The 23140-nt window shown below is 40.4% G+C and overlaps 1 protein-coding gene across 3 annotated transcripts in view; it reads right to left on the bottom strand.

The window, feature by feature from the left end:
* Positions 1-490: 490 nt before the first annotated feature.
* The window catches only part of LOC118325239 (phosphatidylethanolamine-binding protein 4), a 50400-nt gene continuing 27750 nt past the window's right edge, over positions 491-23140 (bottom strand). The window contains exons 6-9 of one of the 3 annotated variants that reach the window (XM_035657834.1): positions 9066-9223; positions 8211-8256; positions 6833-6949; positions 491-704 (exon numbers count right to left, since the gene is read on the bottom strand). In XM_035657834.1, the coding sequence (XP_035513727.1) occupies positions 613-704; positions 6833-6949; positions 8211-8256; positions 9066-9223 (413 nt within the window). In that variant the 3' untranslated portion in view covers positions 491-612. The remainder of the gene's footprint in view (positions 705-6832; positions 6950-8210; positions 8257-9065; positions 9224-23140) is intronic. The other 2 variants (XM_035657835.1, XR_004796599.1) reach the window with 2 other exon arrangements.

Genomic DNA, 23140 nt, shown 5'->3' with positions numbered 1-23140 from the left:
ATCAATCAGGGATCTGAAAGCATCTCAATGTTTCCAGCTGAGGTGAGAGTGGTCAATGGAAATATGATAAACAATTACACAAACAGTAAGTTCCCTTCACCCAATACACCACAGGCCCTGCGGCCCCTCCCCCTGCCCTGTCACTCTGCAGAGTATTTTGGTTCAAGTTCCACTGCGGCATCCGGCTGTGTTGCGGTCTCGGTTTCACCTCCCACTTCCTTTTTTTGGCCCTGACGTGTTTCCGCCCCTGAATTAGAATCAACTCTTTCCACACTGAGTTGTGATATCAGGCCGTCTTCCTTCTCTTGCCAACAGCGTTCGGAAACTAATAAGAAATCCCCAGTGAGGTCAAAATCTATCTCCCAAATCCTCGGCTCCAGACCACGTGACAGAGATACAGGGCAACATCAAAACCTAGCAGCTGCTGTAACACAAAGAGGAAATCTCTCTCTAACCTAGCGATAAGATAGAAGCAATGAGGGACGACCTGTTGCAAGCTTTGAAGAACTGATGCAGTTTATTTACGGAAACTGGGGAAACATCTTATTTTCAATCATTGTACAGACAGACAATACTGACATATAAGAGATATTTCAAGCAGTTCAGCATCCATTAGTCTTTGTAGTTTTGGGTGAGAAACTGCACAGTTGCCACGGGCTCTCCCAGATCAAACCTTGAGACGAAGGCCCGGAGATCCCATTTACCTATTAGAGTAGGACACATAAAGACAGAAATGTATTAGTATTTACAGATAATTGGAGGTGCAATGAAATTCAAATCATGGTTTGTTTTGAGTCTGATACAACACTGTTTTGCAGATAGATTAAAAATAACTTAAAGGAGTTAAACCTCACAAGTTTATGAGACATGTGTTTATCCTAACAATATCCTACATAAATTCAGCACAGTCTGAGTGCAATCTCTGGTGCATTACAAGAGTATTTCTCATGACCGCTCAGTCCATGTTTAAGGGATCTGAGGCCTAACTGAGCAGCACATGGCTCTGGGATGTGAGTCACTGAGAACAGCACTGCTGAAAATAAAACATGTTGCTGTAATGATGGAGGTGGGAACGCAAGGACGTATTGGCAAGAAGATATGATTCAATCGCCTGGACTGTTTTTTTCTTCCCTCCCCTTTTAAACAAACACCAGACGGCCATCCGGCTGGTATGACAATATCACTTCTTAGAATTTGACAACCGCTGATTCCCTGCAGCTTCCCCTCCCTTTACAAAAAAAAAGACAAATTCACAATTATCATTCCAAGGCAACAAAACCCTGCGTGCTTTAAACTTGCAAACTTCAACAGATTCTAGAGAGACTGAGTGTATGTTTGGGTGTACATAAGACAATACCGTGCTCCGTAATCCAGGGAATCGCTGACATTCTGGTATTTCCGTATGTGGAGTAATTACATTAACAGATGCTCAAGAATAGGCTAGGAAAGTTAATCTTTTGAAAAGAAAGCCAACTATTGAAATGGTCCAAATCTGTAGAGAGAATGGTCTCATAGTTAGGCTTCGAGTCTGACTCTGCCTGGATAGAAACGTTACTGCATTTCACCTCTGGCTGCAGCTGCTTTACAGGCCTTCGCTGTGGCTGTTTTCGCCATCAGAGAGCCACATCTTGTATCTTCCGTCATTGTGGAGGAGATCAGGGAGAAGAAATACACCCTGCTGCTGCCACGCACTTCAAGTGCACTCACCTTCCATCACAGCAGAAACAAATCACAAGGATTCATTTACATTTCAGACAAACTGTCTCATTCAAGTCTGTGATTTTTCAGGCTTTTACAGAATATATTATTCTATTTAACTCTTATCAAATCATGAAGTAGAGCAATAATTTGCACAAGTTTTAAATATAAAATGACAGTTTTGCCAAATTATTACTCAACTATTTTTGGGTTCCTGCACACTTCCAAATCCTCTGTACATGTTTAAGTTATGAGACTGACACCTCTGTGTGTCCAGGGTTTGCCATAAGGTAAGGTCAGGTTCTGAGCTCAGCTGGGGAAGATGATACATAATAACTGGGAGATGAGCAGATGAGTACCTGAATCTTGCCAGGTCCTCTCTGTGAATGAGGATTGCCTGCAGAAAGGGCTCCAATAATCAAGTGAGGGCAATGGAGTCAAGTGACCTGTCTGTATTGTAGGCCATGGCCCCAGTGGCCCCTCTGGCCTGTGCTTCAGTGGGAGATAATGCACCGCCTCTGCAGATCCCCAAACTCCACTGCATGTTCCAGAACAAAGTCCCTCACACCTTATAAGTAGTATTATAAAGAAAGGGTTGAGGAAGCTGGGGGACAACAAACTTTACACTCAGTATGGGGATGAAGTTCACAAATCATGTTGCAGATTTGACTGTGATGACAGTCATCCATTAGCAAGTCAAACTTTTGCTTTCCTTGTTCATAGAGAGAACCCTCCTCGCACTAGTATTAGGCAACATTTTCTCTAACGGAGAATGTCACACTTAAGATCATTTTATTGTAGACTAACGATCAGACGGAGAGTCAAAACCAGGCACTGCTTGTAAGGCTTTACACACATAATCCTGTCTAAAGCTGTGCAATCATTGGGCGCAATCCAAAATAAGGCGAATTCACAATATCTGGTGCTATCACGCTGGCTGGTACCCTGCAAATGCCTAGACTTACAAGTGACCTTAAAATAGGCTGGTGTCTGTTTGTAGTGCAGAGACGTGTTTCCACCTCTCCCATCTGCCTGCTCATGGAAAGGACAGATAGTGTGGGACCTGAGGGCGATGTTAAAGTCTTCCTGCCTCCCCTTTTGTTTCCACCTTGCTTCTCCGTCTGGGTATGGCAGGAAGATCAGGACTGCTGTGAGGTGACACAGAACTGCTACATTTAGTGGTGTGGGCGGTGTCCCTGTTAAACCTCTTATAGTCTCTCAAAAATACTCAAAACCAAGTGATCCTGTTCATCGCAGTAGAGTGAGAGGAGCAATATCAGGGTAAGAGCTTTACTGAGCTTTATCGTAACAACATTCATAGTCATAATGATGCAGTCCTAGAATCATGAAGGGGAATTTCTTTGTGGACGTTAGAGGTCAGGGGTCAACCCAAGAACCTCTGGAGCAGAGACGTGTCTCACTCAGAGATACTACAGCGGGGAAGATGACCTGTGTTGAGGATCGGTGTCACACTGTTTGGCTGCCGATCTCAGCTCACAGCCTGCTGTCAATATAGCAGCGAACATTATTACCAAATGCTGTCGCCTTGCCGCCAGGCTCCATATTCAGTCTCAAGGGACATGTCACATGTTGGACTGTTTTTCAGTTAGTATTCTTCACTTGACACATTGCAGGAAAAATATTTTGTGTTTTGTCCTTCAATTCCCATTTTGCATGATAAATGACACAAAAAATAAAAAAAATAAAAATGAATTATTAGAATAGTTGCTGACAATCCACTAATTGACTAATCAACTAATCATTTCAGCTATTGCTACAAGTAATGGTTGTGTTCATTATCGATTAATATGTGATTGTTTTCTTTGTTTCAATAGTGAAAATGCCCATCACAATTTCCCACAGTCCAAGATAACATCATCAAATTCTATGTGTTATCCATCCAACAGTCAAAAACCAAAAGATATTCAGTTTACTATCACATATGACAAAGAAAATCACCAAATCTAGCTCCTCAAAGGATTTGAGAAGCTGAAATTTTTGCTTAAAAAATGACGTGAATAATTAATCTATTATAGCAGTGGATTCTAACAACACTAAGAAGCTATTTATGGATGAGGGGAGTTGAGGAAAAATCTAGAAACTTTTACCCAAAACCTGGGGTCTGTTAAAAAACAAACAAAAAAAACACAACCAGCCAAAAATTTAAAACGCCAAAGTGTTCCTTTAAGGCAGCCGACTCCTGGCTGAAACTCAGGCCTGCTGTAGCAACCAAATCCTGGCTCTCTTGACTCCACGCAGCTCTGATTAATGGTAGAGGCTGTGGGTGGGTGGTAGACATGGATCTGCCCATTACCACACTGCAACATTGCAAATGGCTTCAATTACTGTGGAGTGTGCTGAGCTGGCAGTAGGGGCTCTAGGAGGCAAGATGAGCAACGTGCACCATCCAGCAGCTAACTCCACTGTGATCCATTCATTCACACAACATGATCGTCACGTACATCCTCTCCCCTGTAATTCACCATGAAAAAAACAGGGGGGGAAAAATGGCAAGAGCTGATCAATTTTTTTTATTTTCAACTTAAATTTTCAGTCAATGCTGTTCTTCTCGTGTTCATCACAGTTTTTGTTTCGGATCAATCTACAGTATCTTCTGGGGTCCGAGTCAGGAGACAGGGGGCTGAATGTGTGAACAGTATATGTGCAAACCACTGTGTAAGCTGAAACAACACTAGATAGCCTCTCTCAAGGCCTTAGCGTTTCCCTCCCCGGCCTTGTTACACTGTTTCCCTTGACAAACTGACACTGAACAGTAGCAGGACATATTGAGAGCTTGCCAAGTGGCTAACAAGTATCACGAGGGCCTGTGTGCCCACGCCTGCCCCCCACCCTGGCACAGGGGCAGCCTCCAGTCAGGGACAGCCTTCCTGAGCCAGAGCGCAGGGGATTCCCTACGATCACGCCCCTGTGCCCGGTGCCAAGAGCGTAGCCCCCCTGTAGCTCCTTGTGTAACAAACCAGCTGTCTCCATCAGTTCACTGACCCACATTCATAACCTTAACACAGGAGGCACAGCAGACTCCCACGGATCCTCACAACAGCCCTGCTCCACCTCTCATTGTTGCCTCCTTTACTACTCAAGTGATGGTCAGAGATGAAAAGAAAAAAGACAACAAATTTGCGATAAAATTGAGTCAATGACTGCGCTACTGGAAGTGGAAAACGATCATTAGGAGTCTCCCACCCACGACTAAATGCTCTCCCTTCGCAAATCACATCAATTAATGTCATGGGCTATGAAAAATGCTCTCTGTGTCATACCACATGGAGGGAGGACAGACGCTAATAAGTGAACATACTTAACGGAGGAGGTGGGGAGACATGGGATTCCCTCCGTTCCTCTTGTCTGTGCGGGAATACCGTGCTCATCATGGCCAAGGGGAGGCCAGTAATAATACAGCAGGTAAACAATTGAATTCAGCCAAACCAATAACAACTGTGAAAATCAAATAGATTTCTATTCATAAACCATGACTAGGCTTTCGTTCTTAAATATGTCACGCAGAGTCTATTTCCATTGCCCTCTTTACAAGGGCAGTTATCCTCTCCAGAATTGACCCATCAAATGAAACATTTGATTATACAAGAGTGAATTTCTTAATTTAATTTCCCTTGAATAGAGAGAACAGTTTGCAGGAGAGAGGAAGTACACCAGCGGGAGTTAAACTCATCCAGTAGATTAAGGATGGGTGGATCCACTCAGTTCAATCGCTTCATAATGTGGGGGCAGCTACTGTATCGAAGCTGGTAGCAGAAAAATGAGTGCGCTCCAGTTTATTTTGCACAAAAAAATATATTAAAATATTCTAAACAGCAGGCTATTATTCATACTATTATTTTTCTTCAACTTAACCAGTTCTGACACAGTGAATACCCCATCAATGTGATAAGAGCTCATCTCAACCTCCCAAAATGTGAGTTTGAATACATAACAAGTACATCTCTTTTGACATTTCTTTTTCCAGAGGTTTCAACATCAAACAGAACTCAGCCTAATGTGCCTGGATTGTTTGCTGACATTGCTGTCAAAACTTCAAACGGCAGAGACTGGCAGCTTCACTCATTCACGGCTGCAGCGCTTGAAGTCTCAAACCGCCCCGATCTCCCCTCAAATCACTCGCTGTTACCCGAGTAGAACAGACAGACGGGCACTCCCCCCTGTGAGGTACTCCACTGTACATCCAAGTGCAGTTGCCCACCTTCAAGAGACTTTTCTTCAGAAGTCAGAAAACCTGAAGTATAAACAAAACAATAACTCTGGTTTCTGCAAGACAAACACAGTTGTCTTTTCAGAGACAAACTTGGAAATGATCTGGTAATAATATCAACAGCAATCAAGATTATAAGTATATGTAACTGATGTGTACTGACATTGATACGGATTTCTGGTTTGGCGGGGGTTAACAAGACGTGGTCAGGCAGACTCGTGCAGGTGTGCGTGGGAGCCAACAATACTTGTCTTGACCCCGGAGGCATTAACACTGCAGCAGACTTACTCACTAACCTCATTAACATTTCCCTTGTTAGGTTCAAGCACTTGCAGATCTTTCTAAAGCAACTCCAAATGCTTCGATTAAATGCCGATAATTGTTTGTGGATTATGCATAATGACATGTGTCCAGACCAAAACCTGGGCTTAAAGAGGACAGATAGTTAGAGAGATAGAGTCCGGCTGGAATGTCTTAGGACATCACATGAATCAAATCACTAATAATAGCAGCTTCAGTAGTGTCACAGATACATTTGTTGAGACCTAATATGGAAACATTTCACCCTAAATAAAGTATTAAGCCCACTCAAACAAATGATGCAGAACCTAAATCAATCTAAGGTTGTAAAATGACACAACTTCCTCTTGTATGTGAGGAAATAGAATAATCTACTCACTAATGCTTAGAAAATAACCCCAGTAGCCCATAAAAGGTTTCTAAAACACAAAATCTATAACCCCAAATAACCTATTATGTGGTTAATTTGAAAGGAAATGTTTTGGCCTTGAGTTTTAATGCCTTGGTGTAATCTTTCTATTGCTGATTCAACAACTAACTGCTGGCAGTTGTGTTGGTATATGATAGATGATACTGCAGTGGCCAGCAGTGTTGTGGAGTCATTACCACGGGTTGACTTCTCCTCCTCTGTGAGTGACAATGGTCCGTATGGGGGCTGCTCAAACAACATGAACTGGTAGCGGTGAAAGCCAGTCTTCTTTGGCGGGGTTGGAGCAGAATAGTCTGCATGGAAGTACAAAGAATCTGAATCAGAAGAGCTGAGATTGGTGAATGATATTACATAGCAATATACTGTATATGATTATCGAAATGTTGCCACTAAAACAGTGGGCTAAATTATTTTCATTTTACGGTTTCTAAAGATCAATGACTCAAAAACGTCTTCATGCATGTAGATTTTTTTTTAGATGTCAATAAGATCCATAAAATTGTAACCCTGAATTCCTAGCAATGGGATACACTTTTCTTTGGATAAATCTTCTTTATCAGATATTATGCAACACTCACTTATTTGTGGCATTTCAACATACATGTTATGCTGGTATATCTAAAAAATATGAGAAATTACCATTATCTCCTGTTTTTTTTATCCATCTATCAGGAAATATGTGTTCCAAAAAGCCCGTCCAATTAGCCTCTCCATATGACATCCTATGGGGCTTGTTTAGCAGAGCACCACCTTCAGGTAGGGGACCATCCTTGCCCATGGAATACATAAGGAATCCACCTTGCTGTTGACTATTGTTTTCGCTATTGCCCACCCGAACATGAAAATGTCGTATTTATGGGCAAAGCACACAAAGTTTTCAGTTGCTGGCTGCAAGAACCAACACAAAAGTCTTTTGTTATCATCTGAGGATGTAAAAACCCAGTGAATTAAATGGATTTTTGACAACAACAAGGCAGTATTCAAATATGGGACAGATTTTATTTAATACTTTATTGGAAGGGACAGTAGTTGTACAAAGACATACAAATACAATGCAAATAGAAATAATTGTCCCTCCATATTGTGTGGACAGGCGTTTAATTCCTTTTTGCGCACAACTTTTAGAAAATACTATCAAATGACATATCAATTGTGAGTCATTCATTTGATCATTTGATACTTTGGTGCTCTTGGTTTCCATAAAATGAACGGAACAATTTAAACTGTGGAGAATCTAACTGATCTAACAATGTCTAGGATGTCCATATTGACAAAAGGCAATCTTGACAGCTTAGAACTCGCTTGAGTGTGCGACCCCGTGGGCTTTAAGATGTTTTATAAATACAAAGAACTTCTATAAAATCCAGACCAGGGGTCTAATTGATTAATAATAATAATAATAATAATAATAATAAAGTTAACTTAAATAGGTATAAATCCAAAATAATATTGTGGAATTAGTCCAAATAAAAATATATAATTTACGACATTACATTGTGCAGCTTACACAACATACAGAAGTAGAAGATAACCTTATGTCATTAAAGTACTTACCGGTGAGTGTTGTCCCTTGTATCTGTGCTTTCTTGAGTCCAGTGCCCTGATAATTCAGACACAGAGTCAGTCAGCCAAAGCATTTGGGAGATTTATGAAGGACAGTTAAATCAAATCTGAGACAAAAAACTATAGTTAATAATTTGACAAGACAGACAGTACAGTGGGGACATTACATTGCTTCCTACAAAGGGAAATAATGCCACTCTTCCCTTAGTTTTGTGCTCCCACAGCCAAATATTCTGTGCTTGCTCAGCTCAGCGGTCAGTCCTTGAAATAGCACCCACTGTACCAACTAGAGAGAGGCTAGAGATGCCATTTAATTCCCAAGCCAATTTTATTTGGAGCAAATTTTGTTATAGTCTAAACTGCTGAATTTAACTAGAATAGACATATAAGTGTTACAGCATGCATAGATCCAATAAACATGGAGACTTAGGTGATGATTGGGGAAAGACAATCATACGTGCCGCTAGTAATGTAAAATGTAACCTTACAGGAAGCTTCACTACATCAAAATTGTTGGTTAAAATATGTCAAAGTCAAATATCTCGAAGATCTTTTATATTAAAATCTGATGAGACAATTCCCAGACAAAAGACAGTTCCCAAGCAAATTAAACCACTGAGTAGATTTCCAGGTAGCAATTTCCCATATTATTAATTGTATATTAACTTCCTGTTGCCTAGAAACAGACATCATGTAACCCAATGTGAAGCGCAGATATTTTTCATAAGCATTTTCTACTGTATATTTGTCAGGGTAAAGTCCCTCATCCCCAGGAAGCACACAGTCAGGCACCTCACACTGCAAATTGCACACAGGAATGTTTGTTTAATAGACTTGGCTGCTTACTGAAGACGGCTGCATCCTTGAGTGGGAGGAAAAAGGACTAAATATGTTGTCTGTGAAATGGCCCAAAACCCACTTGAGGTAAGCATGGAAGTCCCCATCAGGCATCAAATATCTGGTCTCAGCACCTATTTCAGTCCTCTTTTCTTCACACACACAGGCTCCCCCCACAGGGTGACAAAGGTACTGTGTTACTAGACAGCTAGACTAGACAGTGAGGACAAAAGACATGCAGGACAGGAGGCTTTTTTTCCTCTTTTATCTCCACTGATCATTAAGCAAAAATCCCAGTTTGCTGGATGTTATAGTAGTATAAAAACATTAAGCTGTATTTGTCTTTAGGGATGTGGACTTACCCAGAACATACAAAATATTTTGTACTCACCAATTATAATCTTTTTTTTTTAAAAAGGGATGAAAACATTAAACTGTTGGTAAGACAACATGATCCCCCTATTTCAGTAATCTAATGAATAACTGCAGTATTAGAGTTTATATTACTGAAGGAAAAAGGAAGATTTTGTTTGCTTTGTAGTCATATGTGGAACAAAGGACTAGGAAGCTGAACTGATCACTGTTTTTTTTTTTTTTTTTAAATACTGCTGCTGTCACATGAGTTTTTAGAGTTGACCATAGTACATAGTGTCAATAAAAATCTTATAGCTCTAGTCATAGCACATAGTGTATGCCACATTGATTCACATACACTGTGATGATTTGTTTGGCGATATTCATTTTGTCATTTATATTTGACTCTTCCAGTAAAATAATCCATCAGTAGCAAAGCATGTGTCCTCTGTTGTGCCTCGTCTTATTTCTAATCCTGTAACTGCTGTTTAGGAGGTTTAGGGGTAAGTATTAGAGTGCAGAGCACCAGTGTTTACACAGAGACTGGTAAAATTCAGAAGATTAGTTTCAACTGAGAGTATCTTCATCCACTGATCAGTGAGAAAAAAAGCTTTATTTAGAAATAGCAAGAGTCCTGCAGCCTGCAGGATCCAAACCCATTGCCATAGCAACAGGTAGTCAACATTTGAGCGTGCAACATTTTCCCACATCTTAATGCTCGGTTCTCGCTCCCTCTCTGTGACACCCTCTGCCCTTTTAATTTCATTATAATACAAAGAGTAGAAACAACAGCACATGAATGCAATATTGAAATTCAGCCAAACAATAAAAGACAAGTCAATCACATGCAGAACTCACATAGAATAACATATATATCAATATTCAAAAGATATCATGTTATGGTGGTTTAGATCAGAGCTGGTATCACAGTAGCTGTGACAGGGCAGGGCAGTGTTGAGGTTGCTGACTCTTGATGTTCACTGGGGAGTGACGGACTCGCTCACACTAATCTACAGGACATTCTCACATGGTGGGCGGCCTCCCTCAGGGACCCTGCTGTGGGGGCGGGGCACAAAGCGTGAAAAGTTGTGACCATGAAATGATTGACAGCCGCTTGCTGTGTTAATTGTGTTTATTAAGAAAGTTTCCGTTTAAAGAATGGGTTTTTAATAAATGTTCGGAAACACTTTATATTCAGGTAGACATATTCACATTATCGTATGGGCACTTTAGAATGGGGAACATATTCTGAGTTAGAAAGACTTAATTTAGCGTTATTTAGACACTATTAACACATGTAGTTTTGTTACATAAGAAAAGACCACAGTTATTAAGTGTTATTAAGGGAGAATGAGTATTCTTGTGGTACTACCACCTTATAAGGCCCATACTGAGCAAAGCATATTAAGATTGTAATTTATGTACAACCTCTTAACTTACTATCACTCAGCATTAATTAGGAGGCTGTTGAGGGAAAACTCTTAGTTATTGGCCTAGTAGTTGTAGAATATAACCATGCAAAATAAGGCTATGTTAAAATAAGTGCCTTTTAATGACTAATAAATAGTCAATATGCTACTAATATGCATGCCAATAGGTAACTAGATAATGGTGAATATGTGTACCTACCCCTAATGTGTAAATTTGTGGACAAAAGTAAAATGAAACAATGGCACGTAGAAGTACAGAAGATTTAAATGTTACTTGAGAGGTTGGAATTAGTTTGATCTAATTAAATTGACCAAATGCCTCTCAACCTTGTTGAATGATTTTCTTGTGAACCCCACCCGTGCAAAATCTGGGAATGATGATGTCATAAATTTGGGATATAATAATATGATTACAAAGCTCACACAATGTCTGTTCCTCCAGTGAGCTGGTGAACCAGCACATACACACGTTTCTCATTTAAGTTATTTCAACTGCAGGATGATAGTTACGGCTGGTTCCACCGCAGAAAGTTTTTCATATAGTAAATCCATCACAGCTTTGTTAGGGGGAATCAAAAGCCACATAGTGCATTGATGAAGTTAATCTTGGATCAATGATATTCTCAGCTAGGATCATACTCAGAGCTCAGGGTTAGAAAAGTCAAAAGCGCTGGGACTCGCGCCGAGACACTGTAAAGCTCCCTGTTACAGAGCTGGGTCATAACACTCCCCAATAAAAGCAGGAACAGTATACACTTTATACACTGAGGATAACTATCTTAAAATGCATACCATGTCTGCTGACAGTAGACATGTCTCAAAAGAATGAAAATTAACCAGACAGATGTCATGAGAAGTATAAAATTGATTTATTAAAATATAGTCATTATGTTTTAATGACTATGTCATATAGATGTAATAAACAGGTGAAGGTAAAGCAAGTGTGTTGATGTCTACTTCTTATAGGATGTATTCTCCAGTACATCATATTGTGGCATATAAACATTATACATTCATTAAAATAGATCTTACTTGCAAACATATACAGTAAGAATAGATCAGTCCCTCAAGGAAGATGTGATGTTGCAATCGCCACAATTAACGCAAATTCAACCAATCCCCGTAAATTCTGCGCATTTTAGTCCAATCACTGCAACTTTTCTGCAAATTTTACCATAGCAGTGATTTTAAATTTTTTTAAATTTCATTGCAAAAAAATTATGTGAAATTAGACATTTTAGGCCATCACAAAAAAAGCCTTTTTATTTTTGATCATCTGTGCCGGCCTCAAGCTGAGAAAAACGTTACATAAGGACAGTTGTAATTGTACAGTATTTGCTCATAATACTAATGCAAGGCTTACTGTACAGCTTTTTCTTAAAATATGGATTTACTAGTCGACTGAAAAGCAGCAGAAGATTTCAAATGTGTATCTTTACAACGAGACCTGAGAGTACTTAAAGCTGCTGTGTCAGTGTTTAAACTGTTGGAAATTATGTCATTTCAGCAGCTGAAAGTTGAAAGACTGGGAACTGTTTCATTATCTATGCAGTTACCAAGGAACTAGACTATTAGTGTTTATAAATATTATCACATCTAAGCGCTTCATTTTAAATTCATGTTCATGAGTATCAAACATAACATTTCTTCTATCATTCATAGAACTAAATATATAAAATAACATCTAATCTTGTGGTCATATTGTATATTTTGGACTGCACACATATGTATATATTTATTACATAGTTTTACCAAAAGCCCATATTTAAAAGAATTTAATGTTTGTTTCTTTAAACTCTTCTTGTGTTATTTTATTTCTGCGGTTATAAATCTTTCTTTACTTTCCGCGAACATAAAATGGAAGTAAGTAATGTGAACTGTATGTGGTGGTGGGTGGAGGAAAGATGTGGGAGGATTGGGGAGGGTGTGTGATGGAGGAGGGTGAAAGTGTACATTTGTTTGTCTTTTAATGTGTGACTCTGAATGTGAAAATAAAAGAATAGTTTTAAAAAACCCTTTCCTTTCCTTGTGTGGCAGATATAAACTTTACAAGCATACAAATATCATGTAACTGGTCACGTAATTGAGAAGATAAAGAAAAGCTTAAGAGTTTATAGTTCTGTTGCAATTACAAAAATACTACACTACATTTGAAAATGGAAAGTACTGATTTGAATAATGAATGAATCACCACAAATCGCTGTGACTAGATGTCAGTTTATGAATAATTCCTACCACCAAACCTTAAATCAAATCATTTATCATAGCAGCATTGAGGTTTGGTGATTATCAGTCAGAAAAATGTCAATCATTTAATCTATAGTCACCTTAAAGTCTAAATAGTCTGTTTAGTTCTATTTATTTAGTCGATGGACAAACCATACAGTTTCTATTCAAATACTAATGAAACAAACAGAGAAAAACAAATTGCATGGATTGAGTTAATGTGAAAGTTATCAACAAAATGTGACTACGGTTTGCATCCTCATACTAGGGGAATACCCATTCGTGTAGCTGTGATGGTGAATCACACACCGAGGAGTGTGGGAGAGGCACAAACTGACAGAGATAAAAAACCGAAAGCGTCAAAATGGCTGTTTAGTATTTTACATACCTAACAGAAAAGAAACAACACACTTTGAAGCGTAAAGGTGTGTCAGTCTTTCAAGAGGAGAACATTACGTTTGATATGAGAGTTTAAGAACCAGTGAGGAATAAACAAGTGTAGGAGAGAAATTATGGCAACATAATCGGGGGGAGGCCTGGACTTGGTATAATACTGTGCCTCAGTTGCCAAAATTCACACGAAAACCTAAATCCGAACAATACCATTGAAAAATATGGCAGTGACAGATTTATGATTGGTTGATTGTAATTCAAGCTAACTGTCTAGAAAATGTCACCGCAGTTGTTAATCTAGTCTGGGGTATCATCGATCGGCTAAATATTTGTTGTACTGTGTTGACATTGCTGGAGTCTGTCCAGACATCTACTGATGTACTTGTGGCAGCAGGGGGTGTAATGAGTAGGGACGCCACCTTTCAAATGGCTGGCCGAGTTCATGACTCTGCAACAGGAAACATGTGTGCTGGTAAATGGCCCATGAAAAAGACAAGAGTCTCTACAAGCTGTTGTATAGCTGATCCTGACCTCTGATGTGCCTGTGGAGGGCAATCATGGAAAACAGCATTGCAGATTTAAATATGAAAATTAGCATATTAGAACTGACATTTTAAAGAAACTATTTTTACTGAAGTTTTCTGCATGTGTCTCTGCTCTGTTCAAATGTAAAAAGTTATCTCTTTAGATATCAGATTTGACTAATATTAGTCCAGCTGTGGTGTTACGGACACTTCGTCCTGCCTCTCCCTGTTGTTCATCGTGGCCCAGCTTGCCTTCATGTTTTACTGACTCCATTTCACACTCTGACTCAGACAAAAGCAGAAAGGATCCTGAACAACCTACACGTTATGAGCAATGAATAATTCTGAAAATCTGGAAAAAGCTATGCAGCAGAGCTTTTTCTGTGGGTCACGTAATAGCCTGACACTCCCACCACCAATATTCAGTGCGGCAACTCCAGCTCTCTGTTCCAAGTGAAGCACAACCAAGACTGATCCAGACCAACTAATTTATCATAAAGCACACAATGAATCAGAATTAGTTCAGAGTTGATTGTAGTATTATTCTTCATGAAATTCTTGACTATGGGACACCCATGCACCTCCTGTGGGTCTAAAAGTGGCTAACTAAAACAGGTGCTACGTGTATCACACAGGTAAACTTGATCAACAGTAAGAATTAGAAGTTAAGCCTAATAATATATGATAATGTTAACTTCTCTAGGCTTTAGAGAAGATGAACAGTGTGTTTGTATAATTTGTCTACATAACTTCCTCTAGGAATCCTCTGACAAGAGCCAATAGGTAGGAGTCCGCGAGGAGGTGGTGGGTGGGTGCAGGGGTGCGGTTTCACCAGGAATACCCACTTGCCCAACAACCCTTCTCCTTCTCTGTGTGGGTGAGTGCTTCCCTTTGTCAGTTACTCATGCACCTCCTTGTATATCCACCGCTTCCCTCCCCCTCCCTTGCACACCCTGTAAACCCACACCTACGACAATCAGCACCCACGTCCTTCTAATGCAGTTCTGAGAGCATCATTCTCCCTTTTACTTGCAGTCAGGCTAACAGACGGGGAGAGAGAGCATGACAGATGGTGTTCACAGCTCTATTTCTGAGGCTGGACTTGTACCGCCACAGCCACCCCTCCCCCCCTCGCCTATTCCACTCAAGCCAAGTGCTTATGACTGCCTCCTCATCTTCGCCTCAGTAATCAGCCCATTCATTTGCAGGGTTATTGTGAATTAAAAGTCTGTGTCTCACAAGGAACCTCACCGTTTACAGGTTAAACAAAGTGGAAGAGAGAATTCACATGACTGCTCAACTAGAGGACTTAGTTATCTTGAGGATGCTAGAAATTAAAGATTTCATTGTAATTTCTGAATTTAAAATGACTGTGTGACAAGATTCTCTAGTATAATGAGTGCAAAGAGACCACCTAGTGGACAAGATCACCTGATTTTGAATTTACTAACAGAGTATGCAACAAAAGCCAGTCAGTCCCTCCTCGAGGCTGACAGGTCTTCAAACCGGTGCACCACACTAAAACTGCAGGACAGAGTGTCTACTTACCTTTAGAAGAAGCTGGAAGCAGACATAATGAAGCCATTTGATGTATTGCCCTGGATTCTTTGAGGAAGGAAGAAGCCAAGCATTGGGCGTCCATAGCCACACTCTGTGAGCTCCTGTGACCTGATTGCCCTTACAGCGAGCCCCATCAGACACAGGGCACAGACCAGGCAGGATGCATTGCTGCTTAGTATGCTTCTTCACCTTGCAGATTACTCCAGGTACTCATGTGCCACTCTCCAACCATCAACACATCCAGGCCTGCACACATCCATTTAGATGCTTTGCTCACCACTTATTAATGACTCAATAACTCTCTCCTACACTTCCAACTGGCCTTTGAGCAGGACCTTGGTCTCTCCCAGATTTAATTTATCTTTGCTAGGTGGCCCTCAAAAGAGCTAGTCAACTTCTGTCAGGTTCAGTTGCCATGCTGGATTAAAATCTTCATACCCAGTGAGTTTGCAGCATTGATGCCAGCTGCAGACAAGCATGCATCCTAGTCAATGCTGACAAGGAAGTTGACAAAGCGGTTCTGGTGTGGTATAGCCATCGTGAGGAACCACCTTCCTACCAGCCAGGACCTGGAAACACATCTAAGACCACATCTATAGGGAGCTCCATAGTGTGGCATACCACCGGTGCTTTCCTGTGGTGGTGTACAACTTTCACTCGTAGAGGCTATAGAGGGTCTATCACAACCTGCTTCCTAGAGTTGCTCTTTGCTCAATGGTTTCTATTACCATAGACAAGGGCCCACAGTTCAAAGGGGCATCAAATATATCCCATATGGCTCTGTAACTGAGGAGTGTGAAGAGACTAAACCCGGTGCTGAAGAATGCCATCACAACTCAGCTAACAGATGGCATCACCTTTTCAACTGCACCGCAAACTCAAGCTACACTATATTCCTTTACTGGAAGCGCTCTGCTGGTCTGTGGCCAATGCAGGTCACAATCTTCTTCTTCTGAGATAGATCAAGATGGCACACGAACAGACCTTGGCAAAGCCCAGTGCTGCATGGACTGGGAGTAATGCCAGCCTTTATTTTACAGCAGGCAACCTTTACTTCTCAGTTGAGCAGCTGGTAGAGGTGTATGGCACTACAACATGTGCAAGGTATGTGTTATTTTTATATTCACGTTTTGCTAAGTACAACTGGAAAAGTAGATGCTTCCCCTATTCCCATCCCTCAACAAAATAGGTAAATGTAACAATTTCAATCAACTCTACTTAATCAATACATAACACATGAAATAAATAACCCTGTATTGGTTTAACTACAATTTCCACACACATTCTTTCATAAACAGCTACATTTTTAATAAAAAATGTTGACCCCTATTAAATCAAACACAACCCTAATAATAATCTTTTCTGGATTCTCCAGTCACGGTAAATGAGCCTGTGAGAGCCTAATGGGCTTGAGTCTGGGGTGACTGGTTGGTCGAGCAACCTAATGGTGATCAGCTGAGCGGGATGGATTGGCCAGGACAGGGTGAAAGCCAGTGGGGGAGTCACCCATGATGTGCTTCAGTGCATCAACAAATTAACCCACTTAACAATAGCCTGCTAGACTAATGGCTTTAGTAAAGAAACTCATTTGGCTTTGGTAATGAACTGAGTTGGAAACATAAACAGTCCAGTTATTAAGTGAACTCCAGACATCACTGACATCACCCGACACACTGATGTACCAAACCTACACTACGTCGGCCATGCTCATTAGCAGGGAAGCATACTATTACTCAAATCACTGACTTAAGAAACTAGCCACCCAAACTCATTATCACACTCATCAATTCTGTCTTAATTTGCATACATTACAAATTCGCCTTAACAAAGTGGCCGTGCCGAGTTGGTCATCTCATTCTCATAGAGCAGATGTGAGAGTGTTTTAATGAGGTAATCACATCCAACCTGGGTGCTGCTTCCGAGCCCTTACAGCTCCCGTGTGTGTGTGTGTGTGTGTGTAAGTGAGTATGGGTGCTGATGAGTCTGTACTTAAGTACTGTTGAGGGAAGCCCAAGCCTGAGTTCCCAAGGTAACAGTCAGTTTGAGTGGGGGCTGGCTGACTCATTTGAAGGGAATCCTGGAACCTGAACAAGGCTGCCCACTCGCCCCACCCCCAGCTTCATCAGCACAACAAGCAAACAAGGCGCTGACATGTCCCCATACAGGGCTTCCCACTGACGGGGGTGGTGCTGGAAAATCCCAGCCTGAGCTTGCCTACAAGTAGCATCAGAAGACACACACACACACAGACACAAGGGCCTCACCACTCCATGGCTACAGCATTTTCCGGCGGTAAGACTATAAATCCATGGAGGTAGTAAATTGATAGGTTATAATGGAGCTGTATGCCCACAAAAGTACATCCAGGCACGTGCTGGATTTTGATTAATACATGAGAGAATGGGGGAGAAGTAAGCGGGTGGGAGAGAAGAGGAAGATTAAGCTTATTAAAACAGTCAGTGGCATAGAATTAAAATAGTTTTTGAAGTGTGAACGGTGACACAAAATAAATGAGTAAATGGAAACCTTGTGGGTCTGGGCATGGAGGAGGAGGAGAAAAAGAAGTGAGAGGTAGAGGTGGAGGATGAAGGAGGAGTAAGAGTAGGTGGACAAGAGAACGAACTCTTTGCCCACACAATTAATCTAATTATTAAGAAATTAAAAGAGATCAACAGGCGTGTAATTGACCACTTAATTAGTTCAAGGTCAGTCTATTCTTTTGACTTTGGAAGGACGGTGGTGCGACTACATGCGAAATATTCTGCAATCTGCAATAAACTAATAAACTAATAAACAGCCATATCTGTTTCCACACACGTGGCACAGTTTTCCAGCTTAATAATGACCGTTTTATGTACCATGAATCCAATATTGTGTAATTCATAGAAAACAACAAAAGGCAACCGACCATTTAAAATACTTTTAGAAACAGTAAACTCTGGCCATCAAACAAAAACTGCACATGTATAGTCAGTAATCCCTGCTGTGAAGAGTAGCCATTTGATATGCTTCTGTCCGCGGTTATATCTGTTGATAACTCTATAGTTCATTCAGTGTCTTTAGTCATTAACAACTGAGAGCTGGTACAAAGGGATTTAAGAGGCAGCATTACTGTTTTGAATCGCTGGATGTTTAATTCTTCTATTATAATTGAGGTAGGAGCGAGACAGAGGTTATGGTAACTGCTGGAAACCTGTCCCACTTCACAGAAAGGTTAATGAACCTTACAAGTCCTATGGGAGATGGAGTATGCTGTTAATTTGACAAACGTGGGAAATAAATGCTTTTATGCTTTTATTGACGGTGACCAATAGCGGCCTTTGCTGAAATGAAAGGTTTTAGTCTTTTGGGTGCTTTGCTATGAGGCAAAACAATAATGTGGAATGCATTTGTTGGAAGAAACTAAGTACATAATTGTTTGAATAGCAATTTCAGGCCAAAAAGCATCTTCATTATTAATTCCTACTTTTGGGGAACATATACTGCGCAAAATGTACAGTAACCTGATGTTATGAAACATCTGCCTTTATTCTGAATACATTTGTGGGAATGAGGGATTTTAAAAAGCTGTATTTTAAAATCTACATATTTCCACATTCCATTTTATGCACCATTGGTCTGGGTTTCATTTTAACAGGGCACCAAGGGTATAATATACTGACAGCTGGAGAGGAACGTGTGTAAGTGTCAGCGCTAACCTGAATAAATCTGTGGGTTAGAGGGAATCATTGCAAAAGGTGGCTATGATACATGTGATCAGGACAGAGGTTTTAGGCACAGGACCAACTATGTATACAGTGTGCATGATTAAGAGATTAAATGGATAATCTCCTTCCCATTCAAAGAGCCTGACGGAGGCAGGGATCTGGTTTCACAAAGATAGACTTTCACTATGGCTTAAATCTAAGCAACAGTCAAAGTTCAGAGAGACATCCAAGTTCATCGTTTGCCCAAAACTGTGCAGTTTTGGATGATCTACGGTACAAACATTCTGTATATGGGTCTTTTCAATTAAAAAACCAAAAAAATCAATTTACAATTTAAAGGCCGTTTTACAAAAGTACTTAGTTTAATTTATTTACAAGTGTCGCCAACAGCTCTTTTTCTTTATTTTTGTCAGCAGCTGACATTGATGGTTGCTTGATCCCAAAATCTTCATAAAAAATTGTAATTGTAATAAATCCGTTTTCTGGTCTACTCCCCCAACGGTTAAGAGGTAGTGTTGGAATGTTACTAAGCACATTTAGTCAAGTACTGTACTTATAATAATATAATATACTTACAATATAATTTCTCATCCTACCTTACTTCAATCTTTTAATGTTCTGCTACTTTATACTTCTACTCCATACTTCTACTCCACTACATTTGTATTTTTCAGCTATTGTTACCAGTTCATTTCAGATTTTTTAAATAAAACATATGATCAATGTGCATACACCTGTAGTAATATCCCTTTAATAGATAATAATGTTACACTGAAAAGGCAGCATCCTGCTGCACAATAAGAACTTTTACTTTTGATACTTTAAGTACCTTTAGCTAATTACACTGCAATACTATTAGTAATATCATATATAAGTAATATTTTGAAAGCAGGGCTTATAATAGAGTTTGTTGTATTTGTATTTTACTACTTTTAAGATCTGAATACTTCTTTCACCCCTGATTTTAGGTAACTCTTACTAGCAGATCAGAAAAGTTCAGTTAAGTTCAGGTTAGGGAAACATTGCTTTCGTGGCTAAAAGAGACCCACACTGACACTTTCCATACTGTTACTTTTTGCCCTCCTTTGAGCAGATTAGGAGAGGACAGTCACCGGTTCTCAGTAGGTGCAATTACACAACGCAAGACAGCTCTTTTAAAGCTTAATATCAGTCTTTAGTTTTGTGCAGCTGTCTAACTGGTAGTCTAGGAGCAAAACTAGAGACAAGACTGTCCTAAGCCTATAGACCAATCCAACATATCTTTGTGAAACCGGCCTAGGTCTTGTTCATTTTGATACCCCCTCTCTTCCGAGCCATCTCTCTGTCTCTCACTCTTTCTTTCTCGCAGCGATACTATGGGTACTGTTTCCTGTGCCTGTTTACACAATATTTGCCAGAGGAACACACTAGAATCCGAGCTCCACAATCCCTCTTAACCTTTGACCTTGGCTTATTGTTACCTGTGAGCAGCACTGTGGCAAACATGTTGTACAAGTACTGTACAGCCCTGCAAGCTGTTTGTGTTCTGCAAGTATGGAGGGCAGGGGAGGAGGGAAGGAAGAGAGGGAGCTATTTAATCCCCCCCAAAGGAACTCCCCTCTCAACCCGTATCGTGAACTCACAGGCAAATCGCGTTGCTGGAAGGCACACCACACACACACTGCTGTCTTTTTAATTTCATCAGCTGAAAGAAATCTATACAGTGCTTTGGAATCCGACTGAGCTGCGGAGAGAAGTGAACTATACAGCACCCTGGAATGTAAACAGGTTTCTCACCAACTGTAGCATAAAAATACCACATTGTAACAAACCTCTTGGCTATGATAATGGTCAATAGTACAGATCAGAGGTCTTAGTAGATTTCATGGTTGTTAGTCCTACAGCATTTCAATAAGAACAAGTTGAACAAATCCAGAGAACAATTCAGAGGAAATGCAGCAATCGTACACAAATTATTCAAGTGTAACAAAATATTGGCTTCTACTGAACGCATTGTATTGATGGTAGCTTTTCGCTTGGCATTATTAAAAGCATTATCTTTTGAGAATATTAGTAATGCTGTCATTAAATCCCTTGCAGTCAGCTGCTTGGTTAGGAACAGGCTGTAATCTGCAGAGAATGGACATTTTTTTTGTAATTGTGGAGTACTCAAAAATACTCACAAAAATAGGAACAATTCATAAAGCAGAGCACAACGTCTACAATTTCTATTTACAATCATCTACAGATAACTGTCAAACCTCCATCACTAAGCTTTGGTAACAATGACGGACAGGCCTTTCAGTATATTTATCCTTTATATGAGTGCACTTAATTTCAGTATATTTTTGCTTCATATCAGTGCACTTAATTTTATGCATTCAATCTGAGCACTCATACCAGTTTTAATTGTTTGATTATTATACAATATAGTCATTTGCACTATACTGCAGTTTTCTAATTTTATAGTTTAGTATAACTTTTGGAATACAAACAATCATAATCATTACGTAGAGTTAGACAGGCCACTATAATATCTGCCAACTTTGCATTCATAGCTGTCACACTTAATTATCATGCCAAAATACAAGAAAATACATTGGCTACAGGAGGTCTTTTGTGAAGTCTTTGTTTTTGTGTACAATTAACTGGCAAGCATGCTATATACTTAAGTAAGGGCTATTTTAGGTGTGCATAATTGTTAGTGAGTTGTTTTTATCAGCATGCCTCACTCCCCTTCACCGTGCCCTATCAGGAGACACCCCTGAGAGGAAGCATTTTCCACAGCCGTGGCCCCAGCAACCCCCCACTAACCCTGACATTTGTTCATTTACCCGCCCCTCTCTCCCCCCTTATGGTTTTTATGCCCGCAACCCCCCCTCCCGACCCGCCATGTCTGTCAAAATTGACCAGTTTACAGGGGAACAGGTAGGCAGACTCCGGCAAGCCCCCCCACCTGTACCCTGAAACACACACATTTGTGCGCGGGGCCGACTGCCAGCGATCCTGCTTTACTGACTGAAGTGGAGGGGAGGGGGGGTATGACAAAGACGACAGCTTGTGTGGGGGAACATTGTCTGCGGCTGCGACTAGAAATCTTTTCAGGAAAAACAGGATTTTATACACAATGGTCGTGGGTGTGAAGAAAGGGGGCACATATTAAAAGAAGCGCCTTTATGTGTGCAGAGCTACTGGTTTTTAAACTGCATTTGCATGGAGAAGGTCCAATCTGTTCTTTTTTTTCCTACTAGGCTATAGTGTGACAGACTGGATCAAAAAGGGCTTTCCAGGTTGTCCTTGTTTTCTTGGAGAGTAATCGTGATATATCCAAGACAGTGTGCAGGATGGGAATTAATGTAGCACACTGACACACAGCAGGCCCACCTTCTTGAATAAACGTGTAAGAAATATAATACGAATTTCTTCCTCATCGAGATTAAATTCCTGTTGTGAAATCAATAGGAATTAGATTTTCCTAGAAAGGAACTTTCAAGCAACATGTGAAAACTATAATTTATGGATGATTATTCCCTCGCTGCCCAAACAACATTCACAGCTTCTGGTAGGAAACCATAGCAGCTCACGTTCTTCATGCAGTGAAACCTCCTCAATCATCTCACCACGGCAACCAAAGCAGGGAGGTCAGTTGTTATAGAGATAGAAAGAGGCTTGGTGGGTTATCAGCTACAGTACTGTGTGTGTATTGTGTGTATGTGTGTGTGTGTGTTTGTTGTATGTGGACGGGGGATGGAGCTGACAATTGAGCGGAGGATTCTTATGTAATTTTCCCTTTAGGTGGCGGAGAACAGTGAGAGCATCAGCCCACACTGAAGAAGAACCTGTTTGTTAATAAGCTGCAAGTAAGATAAGATCAATAGTATTATTACAGGCCGTTTGTACACATGACGGGG

Source organism: Morone saxatilis, unplaced genomic scaffold (assembly GCF_004916995.1).
Source record: "Morone saxatilis isolate NCDOM2014 unplaced genomic scaffold, NCSU_SB_2.0 Contig16, whole genome shotgun sequence".
Lineage (NCBI taxonomy): Eukaryota > Metazoa > Chordata > Actinopteri > Moronidae > Morone > Morone saxatilis.
Note: the sequence above shows the minus strand (reverse complement) of the source record. Positions and strands in the feature narration are given on the sequence as shown.